Below are 14,097 nucleotides of genomic sequence, written 5' to 3'. Positions count from 1 at the left end.
GAAAATCAAAAATAAATTTATTGAGTATGTTGATTATTTGATATGTTGTTCAATTTCTGGTTGTTATCGAGTTGATTTTTTTAAAACACATTTTTGATAATATATTCTGTCACTTGTTTTTTTAATAACCTTCATAAATATAGAATAAACGAATAAACTTCTGGTGTAATTGCTATTTTTATTCTTTTAATATAAAATTTAATTTCGTCAACACAAATAATTTTATTTCATTATTCCGTTATATTTTTTAGTTACCAATCATAATATATAAGTAATATTTATTACATTTCTGTATGTCCAATATTTCTGATATTTGTCATGTTGATTTCATTATCACCTATCGCATTCTGTTGTTTCAATTAAATACTCATGGATTGTTATTAATGAGATAAGTCAATCATGCTCATATTTATAATAAAAAGTAATATTTTTGTATAAGTAACATAAATATAATGTTTGTCTTACAAAATTGACTAATGATACCGTCTAACAAGAATTTTGTAATATACTATTATATAAAAAATCTATCAAATAGAGACAAAAAATTAAAGACATCATATTTTGTTTCTCAAATTGCTCTTATACCAACATTATTTTTTTGTATCAAAATTACAATTGTAATTTATTTTCAATATTATCTCTATCAGATTTGCAAGCTGAACCCTCGCTAAAATCTATAGTTAAGATATAACTTTTATTTTATTATAAATCAAATTAGTTATTAAAAAAAATTTGTACATGCATGCACCGCGTATGTGGGTGCACTGGTACCATATATATTAAAATTTCAACCCAAAAAATTTGAAAAATAACCTTGGTCAATCTATTTCTGAAAATTAACCATTTTCAACTGTTTTTGAGTATATTCAAATACATTCGAGAGAGATAATTTTTAAATAAAAAAAAAATGGACCAATATTATTATATTAACTATCTCGTGAAACCTCGTATATCAAATATGAGGTGAGGGTCACTTCATAGCCTCTATATATTGTAATAAATTTTTAACTTATCTATAATAACATTTTATTCACTTTCAAAACTCTTTTAAAAATTACTAAATGTTATAAAAAATTAGATTACTATATGACACTTAATAAATAAATATTAGATAAAAAAAATCAATTTAAAAATAAGAATTATTATTTTCCAACTGTAAAGTGCCATTCTGTTACTTTTGATGATCATCAGTGATTTAGTATCCATGTGATAATAGGCCTGATTAAAAGCCCATTAGTGAAGCCCATTCCATCATTCTTATTCTTGTCTCCTCCTCATCCGTAGTCACTTACCTTTGAAGAAAGAAATGAGCACTACTGGAGCTACACTAAAATGGCGGAGAATTACGGGTCTGGGCCCGAATGACGCTACCAAACCCGACCAATGCGAAACCAAATGGTTAGCCGCAGTGTGCAATGGCGATAGGCGTAATTTTTCCTGTATTTCTGTCTCGGAAAAGAGGGAGGGGAAGGACTTCTCGCCGACATGGGCTCAGCTTATCAATCATCCATTGACTATGGTTGCGTTGGTTCCTAAAGACGCCGCGCTATTCGCCGCCGGAGCAATTGCCGGAGCTGCCGCCAAAACAGTCACCGCGCCACTGGATCGTATTAAACTGCTTATGCAGGTGTTCTTTTTATCAAAATCGTGTGATTTGTTCATTCTATCTGGATTTCATATGTATTTACGCTATCGATTTTGCTACTGTGATTCTGTTCGGTATTTAATTTTCTCGGTTGTTTATGTACCAGAATGCTGCTTTCTGAATTTAAGTTCGGTATGTTTTGTTGTCCGATGAATTTCTATTTTTTATGTTTAGGGTTAAATTTGTTGCACAATACCTCGAATGATAAAGTATAATAAACTTAAAAAAAAAAAACCAGTGAACGAAATGACGAAGAAGAAAAAATAGTGCAAAGTTTAAAGTATATCAACATGAGGCCTGCACGAATTACATTGTCCTTAAAATAGATTCGTCTCTTCATGTATGTGATTCGAGGATCGGATCGGATTGGACGTCTGTTTCTCAGGATACAACGAAACAACCAGCGATAACTTAGCACGAGACACTGCTACGTCAAATTGAAAACGTCCTTTTACTTTATCGTCGAAATTTAACTGAGGTCAAATGGAAAGTTAACAATATGAAATGCAAGAGAATGCTTGAAAGATATGAGATTTTCATGTATTTGAAATGAGGAAATGAACACACTATTTATAAGCTCCATAATGCACACCAAGAGTCATGAAAGATTCAATTAATCTTCATTCTTCCCATTACCTCAAGAATATGAAGAACCAAAAACCTTCACTTAACTTGTGGAAAGTCAAAAGACACTTCCACAATAATGAGCCACAATTAACTTAAGAATGTAGAGAACCAAAAAACACTCTCACATTCATGAGACATAATTTTTATTCAAACTCCAAATTTTATTCAAATTTCCAACAAAATTTCCGCTAAAGCTAGATTAGAAAGTAGTAAATTATCCTCCAACAGTTTTCTTCTGTAGATTATGTTTGACGATTTGTAAAATTTCGAGTTAAAATTAGACTGGTGCATGAGTCCGCGTAATAGTCGCATCGTGTGAACGTTATCAGTTCAAGTAAATCAATTACATGCTGATAAAGTAAGGCCGTAGTATTCTTATATGATGATGTGTAAAGTTTTACTTTTTTATAGAACATTAAAATTACACAATGTATCTGAAGATCTTTTTGTATTATGATTTGCCTTTGTTTTATATACTAAAAGATGACGTGTTCTTATTATATTTATCTGTTTTTTCCTCTAATTTTATGTAGACTCATGGACTCAGAGCTGGACAGGAAGGTGTGAAGACAGGAATAGGATTTATAGAGGTACCTCTGTTGAATACTTACGCTTCCCTTTAGTTCACACTATAAAGTGGTTGATACAACCTAGTGAGAAGGGGTGTTTTAAGCGATGTTAATTTGTTTGTTTATTTTTAGTTGCATGGAAGACAATGAACTTGTTCCATAGACTGAATTCAAACAAATGTGACTAAAACAACTTCATTAAGAGCCTTAGATGTTCTGATTTCATAACATCGGCTATCTTACTCTTTTATTTAAATGATGAGTCCATTTGCAGTTTCGTCTATATATTTTGTTCTCACACAGCACATCTTCGCCGTGCCTTTTAAATTTGAATGTAGGCTTTTGCTTTAATTGGGAAGGAAGAAGGAGTAAAAGGTTACTGGAAAGGAAACCTACCCCAGGTTTGATGTTTTGTGCCCTTTATAAAACATAAAAAAGAGCTGTTCCTTATGGTCATACAAATTTCAAAGAATTTATTTTTAATGGGGCTTTACACAGGTTTTAAACATCATCTGATATCATTCTGATGTGCTCTAGGTGATACGGATAATACCTTATAGCGCGGTACAACTATTTGCCTATGAAACATACAAGGTAAGGCAAAACTATATCCTACAGGATCCGTAGTTTCGGATCATGCTTGCATTTGAATAATGCAGTTTTTTTCCCTAAATTCAGAAACTTTTTCAATCAAAGGATGGGGAACTCTCCGTACTTGGAAGATTAGCAGCAGGTGCTTGTGCTGGCATGACTTCAACATTCGTAAGTAAAATAAAAAACAAATGGCCGACTTAGAAACTTATTGGATCTGATAAATAGTTTATTCTGTGCTTTCCATGTTAAAGTGTATGTAGACTGTAGAGTGAAATTAGCCAGTGGAGCAAATTATAGTATTTGTATTTGGTGGGCTGCTTGTTCATGGAGCAAATCAAATATTTGGAAGGTCACTTTGTTATACAATTGTTCAAACTTGCACCACACATCCTTTCATGCACTAAAAACCAACTGTTAATCTCTATTTGATTTCGAATTGCCCAGGTTACTTATCCGCTAGATGTGCTTAGGTTGAGGTTAGCTGTCGAACCTGGATACCAAACTATGACACAGGTCATGGTTATTTAATCCGTTGTCTTCTTTCCCACATGAGATGTCGCTTTGCACGAGCTGACAAATTATTGCATCCGCTTTCCCTTTCATGCAGGTTGCCTCAAACATGATAAGAGAGGAAGGTTTTGCATCTTTTTATAATGGTCTAGGACCTTCTCTTATTGGAATTGCGCCCTATATAGCAGTGAATTTTTGCGTTTTTGACTTGTAAGCTTAAATTATTTTAGAAGCTGTCCTGATGTATTGCCGTCCAGGCAGAATAAGCTTGAGGTATGTGGACTTAAATTGGATCTGTTCTGAATGCCAGGGTAAAAAAAGCTCTCCCCGAAAAATATCAAAAGAGGACTGAAGCATCCCTGCTGACAGCACTGGTGTCAGCCACTGTAGCCACAACCTTGTGCTATCCTCTGGACACTATTAGGCGACAAATGCAAATGAAGGGTACTCCTTATGTGACAGTTTTGGATGCTTTTCCAGGTACAGTGATACTGAGACAACACAATACGTACTCTACGTCAAGTTTTGGAATACATTTAGAATACTTCAACATGTTACTTTTTCTGGTAGTGTTCCATGACATAGCACAAATTTAATGTATCTAATGCATATGCTATATATGAAATTTTGGTTGAGGTTTTACGCCCCAATGTGATGAGTGAGCAAACATTACTTGATCACGCTATGTTGCTCTCTCTTTTCATACCATGATTCTGCAGCATTTAGGCACAAGCAGTGAGTTATGCTATGTATGTCCTGATGTTTCATTGCCATGTACACTTAAGCTGTGCCCCATTTACTATGATTGGATGAAATTGTGTATCAAGTTTTTTTGAGTAAATATACGTGTTCATATATAAAAGCTAGCAAAGTGAGATTTGAGAAAAAAATATGGCTTTCATTTCCTTTTATTGTGTGCTCGGGTACACGAGTTTCTTACGACTAGAAGTTGGTAATTGTCTGGTTGGACGTTTTGATTTAGGGATTGTGGCACGAGATGGCGTTGTGGGACTGTACAGGGGTTTCGTGGCAAATGCATTGAAGTCATTACCAAACAGCAGGTTTACATCTCTTTCTTTCTGACAAACATATGCATGACAATTAATCGCTGTGGATTCAGATTTCAGGCGATTGGTGACCTATCAGAATCTGAGGCAATGTTTGATTTTGTTTTTAAAATGACAATCCAAAACTGAGTTCGAAATTGTTTTACGACTTCCTACAAGCTAACAAGTCTGCTAATGGTTCCATTTTTCTTTTCCGATCCCACCTACAGCATAAGGCTTACGACCTTTGATGCTGCCAAGAGTCTCCTTGCGGCCGCGGAGAAGGAATTTCAAAAAATTAAAGACGAGAATCAGAAGAAACGAGAGGAAGTTGGTAGCGATAGCCTTGCCTAAATCTATTAATGGAAAGCATGTTTTCAGAAAATCAATTTTTCGAACGAGTTAATTCTATTGCTCAGTGAGTTATCGGATGTATGTGCTATCATTTATATTCCTGCTCGTGTATTTCTAAGATTCCTTTTCTTTTCTTTTCTTTTCTGTTGGTGGTCCTTTGGTCTATGTTATGCTACATCGGGTGTTTTTCTCGGTTTCACCCCATGTAGCATGGCATTTTCTTGTTAAATCAATGGCCGAAATGTAATTTTGATCATCGGAATGCTGTATCGTGCTATGATTTATGATTTCAGTGAATATTTTAATGATATATTTAACATCCTATATACTGTTTTTTTTTGTTACCATGATTTAAGATTTCTGTTATGGTTCTATTCTGGTTACTTATTTTTGAAAACTGAAATCTATTACTAACTGCTGAGTTATTAATTATCGTAAATTTGAAACTGAAATCGAAAAACGATTTTTTTAAAAAAATTTTATAAACGATTTTGTTATAATATTTCGGTTTTGGTTCCCGATTTCAAGAGAACCGTGGTCGGGTTAGCGATTATTCATACATAGCTAAAAAAAAGTGCGTGACGTGGATTCGTACTGACGTCCCTCTCTCATCCACTGTCTTCTTAACTAAAGTAAGGCAAAAATATAATAGAAAATTTTAAAAAAAAATGGCTTCACCTCTGCGACTCTGTCACCAAAATTTCTTCAGTGATTGCGGGAGAAAGTCATCACCGGCGAGATTTGATCGGTTCCGGGTGTCCTGTTATCCGGTTCCATCCGCCGGAGCAGGGGGCCCCCAGTTTTCAAAGTAAGAAGTAAATGTCTTCAGATTTTCAAGCTAGAACTAGTTTCAGTTCCGATTCAACTGTATATATAGTCCGATTTTTGTGAATTTTCTGATTGGTTGCAGTGAGGAAAGTCTACCACGTCTGCCTCTACTGGAAAAATATGGAAATGGGACTTCCAAAAGGTGCCCACTGCCTGAAAGCCTGATAAGTTTAGATTGCATCGATTTTTCAGAAGTTTTGTAATTCCATGTTGATTTAGTGATTAAATTTTATGATATCAATTAAATTACATAAACCAAATAACTTAATAATCTTATACCTCAAACGAAATCATAGTAATAATATGAGTTTTAAACGTTAATACAACCAATATTGGCTAGCCACTGTCTTGACAGTCTGAACCGTCCAACCTAAGAATTGTCCCATTGAATCCAGTGTCCAAGATGAAAACAAGGACGTGAGCAACAATCATTAATACGAGAATATACGAGTGTACAAACTGATACGGTGCATGTAAAATGCAATATGCTCGGATATCAAGGATCAAATCAAGAAATTTCATGCTCAGTTTAGAGACGCATGAATGTGTAGTCTCTGATTTGCCTTGGACATGTTTTGCCTCTCACAGTCATCGTTAAAATGTGTACCTACAATGTCTAGGGACATCAAAGTCTGCGGGCCCCGTCAGACATTGTAGCTCTATTACCCAACCGTTCACAATACAGAACAAGGCTGAACGGTCTCAACAAACGAGTTATATCTCAAAAGATATCAGGTTCAACGTGATATGTAATGCATAATATGTCAAAGCATTAAAACATGTATCATACAACAGATAAATATGCAACATATAAGGGCATATACTATGCTTGAATATCTCAGTCAGTATCTCACGTACCTCACTAAAATAATTTGATAGAAAATCTACTTGTTTGAACCTAGACAATAACAACATACTGAAATCACTTTCAAGCAAGATCCAGAATCACTAAACATGCTTCAAAGTTCTTAATGATCCTTAAATCTCTATTTAATTATGACTTTGGGATTATACATACGTCCGTCGTCAGCCCATTGATGACGGTCTCAATCTGCATGTCCTCGTTCGCCGACCCTTCCTTGAGTCAACACTAACTCTTAAGCTTCCTGACACTAAACGGCCCTAAAAACTGTCTAAAAACCTAAGTTATATGGCTAGAACTCGAGAGAGAGCAACCGAGAAAAAGTGGTATAAGAAACAAATGAAATCAGTCTCCATTTATAGGCTGCATCTGGACTAGTTAAGAAGATCCGAACTCAATCTTATCTGCCACGTGCTATAATCTCCATCGTCTAGTTGAATTTCTCGGGATAATATAATCTGAAGTAGATTGGGATGTCCATTTTAAATTCGGTGGATCCCAAATGCTTAACTAATAACTTTTTAATCATATCTCCATTAATAATTCATTCAAATATAGACTTGGGTCATTACGTTAAGCAATCGGTTTGTTTTTGTACAAAGATATATCTTCTCTTGTATTTTCAATGAGTGTGGCAGTAGTATTTCTAAATGGTACTTAATGCTTAAAGGCTAGTAAGTGTAGCTTGCATTGATAGTATTTATTGATTTAGAAATTTGCTGTCTAAATAGGTTCAATTTTTTTTTTTGTAATTGTGTCGTAATTATACTTCCTAAAGGTTCTAACTCTTGAAAGTCTAGCAAGTTTAGCTGGCATGGTTAGGTAATTGCATGTTGATTAGCAATTGGTTGTATGTAAATAGATAATAATTTATTTGTTTTTGTAACATGGGATGATAGTACTGCTTAATGGTACTAGCTTGAAAGTCTTATTAGTTGAGCTTGCCATTGTTTTAGAGTATTTTTGTAATTGTGTTTTGATCGAACGGTTTATTTGTATAAATGTATACTTAATCAGATATATCATAGAGAGTGATTCAAGGATTAGAACAATCCTTTGCGAACGTGTACCTGAAACTAGTGTATTTCAAGATTCGGCCTTCGTGGAACATGACACAAGACTATGTTGGCTTCCAACAATTATTAAGGACTTCATTCTGCCTGCTGGTTTCCCTGGTGATATATCTCTACCTTTTAAGTGCCACTTATATGTCATAGTTCAATCACAATTCACGTCTCGTCATGGTTATGCGAACTTTTTGGGTGTTACAACATGTTTAATTTAATATTTAGAGTTGTCCTGCAGATTCTGTTTCAGATGATTACTTGGACTACATATTGCTTCAGTTCCCAACTAATGTGACGGGATGGATTTGTCATACACTGGTGACTTCCAGTCTTTTAAAGGCACGTGAATCTAATTCAGGCCATAAATTCGGCTTGGGTATGTCACCTAGTCAATAATCAGCAAACATTTCAAGACTTCTTTAGTTCATTAGTATATGGAATATCACCAAATCTGAAAAAGTTTAGTTGGATTATAGTAGAGCTTAGAACTTGTTATATCTTGAAAATCTGACAGAAGCTTTGTTTCAATTTTCATATTCCTTTTAATGCATTAAAGGGTCTAACTTTGCAACTCTTAAACAAAAATAAAGGGGGCAATTTTTCCTTGCATATATGGAGGATGCTATGGGTAAACTCTTTGCATTCTTTCTTAAAATGGTGTAAAATTTATGATGCTCATATATTATTTTATAGCATCAAGCATTTTTTCAAATAATTTTTCTTTCTCAATTAAAATATTGGTGTTAAATGTCAACTTTTACTGGCGTTCTGCGCTAGTGCACTTAATGTTCACCATTCAAAAATTTGTGGTGTTAATACAGGCTGTTGGATTAGGGTCATTTTCAGGATCCACAGCGGCGGCGGCGGCTGCCACAATCAGGTATGGTTAATGATTCTTAGTAAATGAGCTGTTTTTTACAGTTTTATTTTACTTTCGTATGTCTAGACATTAATTTATTATGTGCCCGTCATGGTAATCGCCCTGCTCTATTGGTAAAGTTTTTTTCTGTGGTCAATATTTTTGAAGGATGTGGAAGACACTTTTATTCTCTTAAAATGCTGGGGTTCCATGTACTAATGTAAGGATGTTCTTGTTTTTGCAGATGGGTGTCTAAGGATGGCATTGGTGCTGTTGGTCGATTATTCATTGGTCTGGATATCTACTGTCGCCATAGAAAGGACACCGCTGATATGAAATTTTGAGTGATTATGGCTTCTTTATTTTCAGGTGGAAGATTTGGTAATCTTTTTGACAATGATCCTAAACAATGGCGCTTGTATGCAGACTTCATTGGTAGCGCAGGAAGGTTTGAATTCTACTTCTTCAAGTGTTAAGAGCTGTTTCATAATTTTTTATGATGCAAATGTGAACTCTTGTTGCAGCATCTTTGATCTCAGCACCCAGTTATATCCTGCTTATTTCCTGCCGTTGGCATCGGTTGGTAATCTTGCCAAGGTAAAGTTACTTAATTTTTTTTATAGGTGACCCGATTTATTATTCATTAAATCTCAGCATCCCTATTCCAGTACAAAAAAGTTTTGGAAGAATTTTTCTGCCCAGCTTGTTCTTTGAAAAAAGGAACCCATTTAGAAGAAAGCTGATTCCTATACTTCCACGTTTTCTTAAGTTAGTCTGAAGACATAATTTTGATGTTTATAATTGTCGAACAGTTGATACGGTATACAAAATTTCTGGAACTATAAAATTTTACCATATGTAACGAAGAACCACAATATAGATTACTGATATTCAATACTTGTAGACCGGGAAAAATGTGTGCTCAAATTATTTTCATGAGTACGTCCAAACAAATCATATGCTTTGTTGTTTTGTCCAATGTTATACTTGACTGTACAGGCTGTTGGGAGGGGCCTAAGAGATCCATCATTCCGGGTTATACAAAACCATTTTGCGATCTCAGGAAATCTGGGAGAGGTCTCTGCGAAGGTAGGTCGCGATGACGTTTTTTGCTATCCGAGAAATACGTGGCTTAGATTGTTGATTTAAGTTTTTGCAGAGGTCCTCTATTGCATCTTTTTATCGGTCTCTGATTTTGTTTACATGTTTGGTGTATATTTTTATTTGAAGAGTGAGGGGGTTGAATACCACTTCACTAATCTTTTAGACCTTTTAAGATTCTGGAAACTACCTATGCTAAGATTTTTTGATAACTTTGTGGGGAAATTCAATTGTTATGAAGTTGTTGTACTATGTATTATAATAACTGTGCCTTGTGCTAAACTATAGAAATCAAGGTAATGCTACTATTACAGAACTAATTCAATTACAGAATAATTTCACTTCATTTTTCTTTCTTTGTTTTTCTTTTTTGTGCCAAAATCGGCAGGAAGAAGTTTGGGAAGTAGCTGCTGAGCTAGTTGGACTAGGTCTAGGCATACTTGCTTTGGTATGTAGAATACCTGGATATCAATTTATCTTGATATCAATCTCCACTCATTTCAAAATTCATTCTTCATTCATTTCAATTAAAATAAAATGTAGGATACTCCTGGTATTTCGTCATCATATCCTGTGATGGCATTAACTTGGCTGGGCATGCGGCTACTACACCTTTGGTTGCGCTATTTGTCCCTCTCTGTTCTGCGGTTCAATACAGTAAGTAATTTTTTCTCCAGGCTAAAGCAGAGATGGTCAAGTCTATATATTTTGCAAATTCATAAAATGTATTTTTTATGTCCGAACTCCTTAAACTAGATCGATAAAGGCTTTTATAGTATCCGTGCCATAAATAAGGGAGACTAATAAAAGGAAATATTCATAATTTTTCTCATTGGTTAGTTGCATTTAAATTCTTTACTCATCATTTTCTGGCAGATAAATCTTAAGCGTGCTCGTATACTGGTAAATTCGCATGTGTTGCACTGTAAAGTTCCAGGTAAGCTTATTCTTATGTCACCCGCTTAGGCAATTTTATCTGGATTAAAAAAATTAAGCTTCCTTCTGGTCAGGAATCAATTACTGTAACAAGATGGAAGATATATTAGTATGGGAAAGGTTTATAAAACCAAGAATTATATTTGGTGTGTCCTTGGAAGAGATGATTACTGGCAATAGACGTGGCTTCATGGTATGATATTATTTTCTCAGTGGTCAATTTCTCTTAATTTGCATTTGGATCGTGGGATTTGGAATAAACAATTTCAAATCATTCAGTAGTCAATATCACAAATGTTCCAAATCCCTTTGTTCTGAGTTATTTTTTTTATCATAGTGATCCATTTCAATTCTTACTCCATGAAATCATTTGAGATTTACTATTCATAATTTGAGATTGAATCCTCCAATCCAGATGGAGCATTAATTTATCTCAGTCCAACATAAATTTCTCCACGCCAGTGTGAACTTATATTTGTAGAATTATGATCAAGTTGATCGCAAATGTTATGCTAGAGTTCAAATGGTTGATTTTCTCCGTTTGTTTTAACAGTTGAGGATCCTTCTTAAACTTTACGCAGAAGAGAATTACTTACTTGTTCTGAATCAACAGCGAACAGAATTTGAGGTCTTTGTATCCTTCAAGGTATTTATATATATATATATATATATATGTTATATACCGCCATAGGATTGCATACAAATTTCTAACGATGTCAATAATTTATCAAGCTAATTTATTCTCCAGGAAGGAGCTACAAGTGTATCAGTGTTGCGAAGTGTGTGGCAGTCCTACTGGCTCCATCAAAACTGGAGTAAATCAGATGATGCTTTCCATCAACTCGAGCAAAGCTTGGTGGAATTGAATGCTAGGTTTGATGATTTCCTGCTACAACTTGAAGCATCTGAATGGGATACAAGTCAAATAAATTTAAAGGTGCCGAAAGAAATTTTGGTACAGGAACACCATACTTTGTGATCCGTTGGCTTGCAATTCAAAAAGGGCGATCTGAAAACACTCCTGATAACAACTGAACATAGAGTGGCGCCACGCGCAAACAAAAATCGACTTATGCGTAGTATTTTAAAAAATTCAAGTTCCACCCCGTGAATTTTATTGTTTTTCATCCTATTGCACCCTACTTCTATGAAGTTTCTGGGTCCATTCTTGCTCCTAATCTGCTTTTCTATCCTTTGAAGCTGAGTTCCAACTTCAAGAAGACCTTAGGCACTGTTTTTTTAACACCATCTTGCTTTTCAAAGAGGCAGCTGCCTTTTCGCAATCATCCTTGAAAGTACGTTATCCATTGCATCAGTATATTGGTAAAGTTCCCCTCCATGGGGTGTGATTGAATTACAAGGTTATGACACCCAGGCTACCTTTTTAGGATCTGAATTTTGGATTTTCGCCCCTCCATTATGATATTTATTATAGATTTACATATAGAATACAAAAAATATGATTTGGATTCTTAAATTTGCCCCTTCTAACGCAAATTTCTGGCTCTGTTGCCCCTCTACTTGTTCTCGCATGTGCAAAAAGAGAAAGAAATGAACTTTAGCGGCTTCTACTTTTGTTGTTGTTGTGTCTTCTGGACCATTATCGAGATTATTCAAAGGTTTTTTGGGCATTTTGTAGAAATGGAAATGCAGCATTTTGGATATACAAACTTTACATCTTTTAAAAGAAAATGCCCACGTTTATTACTACGTAAATTAAAAATATACCCTTTTAATGCTCCAATATGTCGTTCATTGCGCTACATTTCCAATTTTGTAAAGATTTGTTATGGTCCATGATATCACATATAGATGTTGCATGAAGTAGATTATTATAATTTTATACAGTCTGCTCACCCTTCCACTAGGAAGGGTTTAGTTTCTCTTGGGCTGTAATACTTGTCTTGGGAGCATACATAATTTATACAGGAGCGTATCTGATTTGGAAAAGGACAAGTATGTGAAGTCTGGGGAGACAAGCACCAGATTGCTGGTACCAGAAATTCCTCCATACTATCTTTCCTACTACCAGATGATTACGGTACGCCTATCCAACACCTAAACCGGTGTGACCATATCCTTTGGGATGGACCTCGTTCCAAAATAGAGTTGGAACAAATATTTTAAAAACGTTTTAGTGTTTTATAAGTGAAAATATGTATTTTTTTGTAAAAAAATTTATGAAACTATTTTTTAAAAAAGCTCTTCTCCAAGTATAGTTTTTAAAGAATATTTGAGAGTTACTTTTTGATGTTTTTAGAATAATAGATAAAGGTTTCCAAAGACTTTTTAATTTTAAAAAGGTTTTTATGGAGTCGTCCATACACATTTATTCTAAACCAACTTTTAAAATTTTTTAAAAAAATTTTTTTGAAGTGTTTGCCCAAATGGAGACGCGACTCATGATTTAACGCTAAAATTACACAAGAAGTAACTTTTTAGCATTATTAGGGCGGGACATTCGTTTATGCTATATAAGGTGAAATTAATATCTTGTAGACTAGCAAAGGGAGTCCAGGTGATCGCAATGGGTCTATGTGTTTTTAGTTGATGAAAATATAAATCAGAAAATTACCCGATATTATTAAATTAGATATAATCTCAAATATGCTATATTCGTCTTTTTTTAAAAAAAAAAACTCAAATATATCCTAAAAAAACTCAAACATTCTTTTTTTATACTCTTTTATTAATCAGAAAATTACCCGATATTATTAAATTAGATATAATCTCAACTGTGGGACTATGTGTTTATAGTTGATGAAAATATAAATCAAAAACAGAATTTTTGATTTGGCTGGGTCAAATACGGTTAGTTCGATTATGGGTGTGTGAGCAGTGCCCACACCCCATATGAGTGGTTGAGATTCCACCTCATGGGGAAAAAAAAAATTAAAAAAAAATAAAATTGGGCCAGAAAAAATTATGACCCTTAGATGTACCCCTGCAGGCAGTGCCTGCAGGGGTAGGATGAAATGCTCCGTCAAATACCTAACCACCCTGATAATCCCAACAAAGTAGAAATTATTGTTCACACGAGTCATGATTATTGCTACATAAATAATCTCTCGTCAATAGTCATGATTGATTATAGTCGTA

General features: G+C 34.5%; 2 protein-coding genes across 2 annotated transcripts; both read left to right on the top strand.

The window, feature by feature from the left end:
• The first annotated feature begins 1,274 nt into the window (after positions 1 to 1,274).
• Positions 1,275 to 5,583, top strand: LOC140826223 (thylakoid ADP,ATP carrier protein, chloroplastic-like). The gene is made up of 10 exons (XM_073188417.1): positions 1,275 to 1,627; positions 2,806 to 2,862; positions 3,180 to 3,242; positions 3,379 to 3,435; positions 3,520 to 3,603; positions 3,880 to 3,948; positions 4,043 to 4,155; positions 4,256 to 4,425; positions 4,928 to 5,006; positions 5,222 to 5,583. The coding sequence occupies exons 1-10, from the start codon at positions 1,307 to 1,309 to the stop codon at positions 5,343 to 5,345; spliced, it is 1,137 nt and encodes a 378-aa protein (XP_073044518.1). The 5' UTR covers positions 1,275 to 1,306; the 3' UTR covers positions 5,346 to 5,583.
• Positions 5,584 to 5,983: 400 nt separating this feature from the next.
• On the top strand, positions 5,984 to 12,047 carry LOC140826221 (protein root UVB sensitive 5-like). Its single transcript, XM_073188415.1, has 15 exons — positions 5,984 to 6,153; positions 6,256 to 6,315; positions 8,053 to 8,210; positions 8,341 to 8,441; positions 8,924 to 8,982; positions 9,206 to 9,252; positions 9,331 to 9,409; positions 9,486 to 9,558; positions 9,961 to 10,050; positions 10,451 to 10,510; positions 10,606 to 10,719; positions 10,939 to 10,999; positions 11,073 to 11,191; positions 11,552 to 11,644; positions 11,747 to 12,047. Exons 1-15 carry the CDS (start codon positions 6,014 to 6,016, stop codon positions 11,975 to 11,977), a joined length of 1,485 nt encoding a protein of 494 aa, XP_073044516.1. The 5' UTR covers positions 5,984 to 6,013; the 3' UTR covers positions 11,978 to 12,047.
• The last annotated feature ends 2,050 nt before the right edge of the window (positions 12,048 to 14,097 follow it).

The sequence above is a fragment of the Primulina eburnea genome, chromosome 3 (assembly GCF_022965805.1).
Source record: "Primulina eburnea isolate SZY01 chromosome 3, ASM2296580v1, whole genome shotgun sequence".
In the NCBI taxonomy this organism is placed as follows: domain Eukaryota; kingdom Viridiplantae; phylum Streptophyta; class Magnoliopsida; order Lamiales; family Gesneriaceae; genus Primulina; species Primulina eburnea.
This window is presented reverse-complemented; position numbering and strand designations above follow the sequence as displayed.

Bases quoted from the DNA above. Each gene is read 5' to 3' on its own strand.
- LOC140826223 (XM_073188417.1), top strand. From the start codon at position 1,307: ATGAGCACTACTGGAGCTACACTAAAATGGCGGAGAATTACGGGTCTG. The intron at 3,243-3,378 runs GTTTGATGTTTT...GATGTGCTCTAG, and splicing joins GGAAAGGAAACCTACCCCAG to GTGATACGGATAATACCTTA. The intron at 4,156-4,255 runs GTAAGCTTAAAT...TCTGAATGCCAG, and splicing joins AATTTTTGCGTTTTTGACTT to GGTAAAAAAAGCTCTCCCCG.
- LOC140826221 (XM_073188415.1), top strand. From the start codon at position 6,014: ATGGCTTCACCTCTGCGACTCTGTCACCAAAATTTCTTCAGTGATTGC. The intron at 11,000-11,072 runs GTAAGCTTATTC...CCTTCTGGTCAG, and splicing joins GTTGCACTGTAAAGTTCCAG to GAATCAATTACTGTAACAAG. The intron at 11,192-11,551 runs GTATGATATTAT...TTGTTTTAACAG, and splicing joins GCAATAGACGTGGCTTCATG to TTGAGGATCCTTCTTAAACT.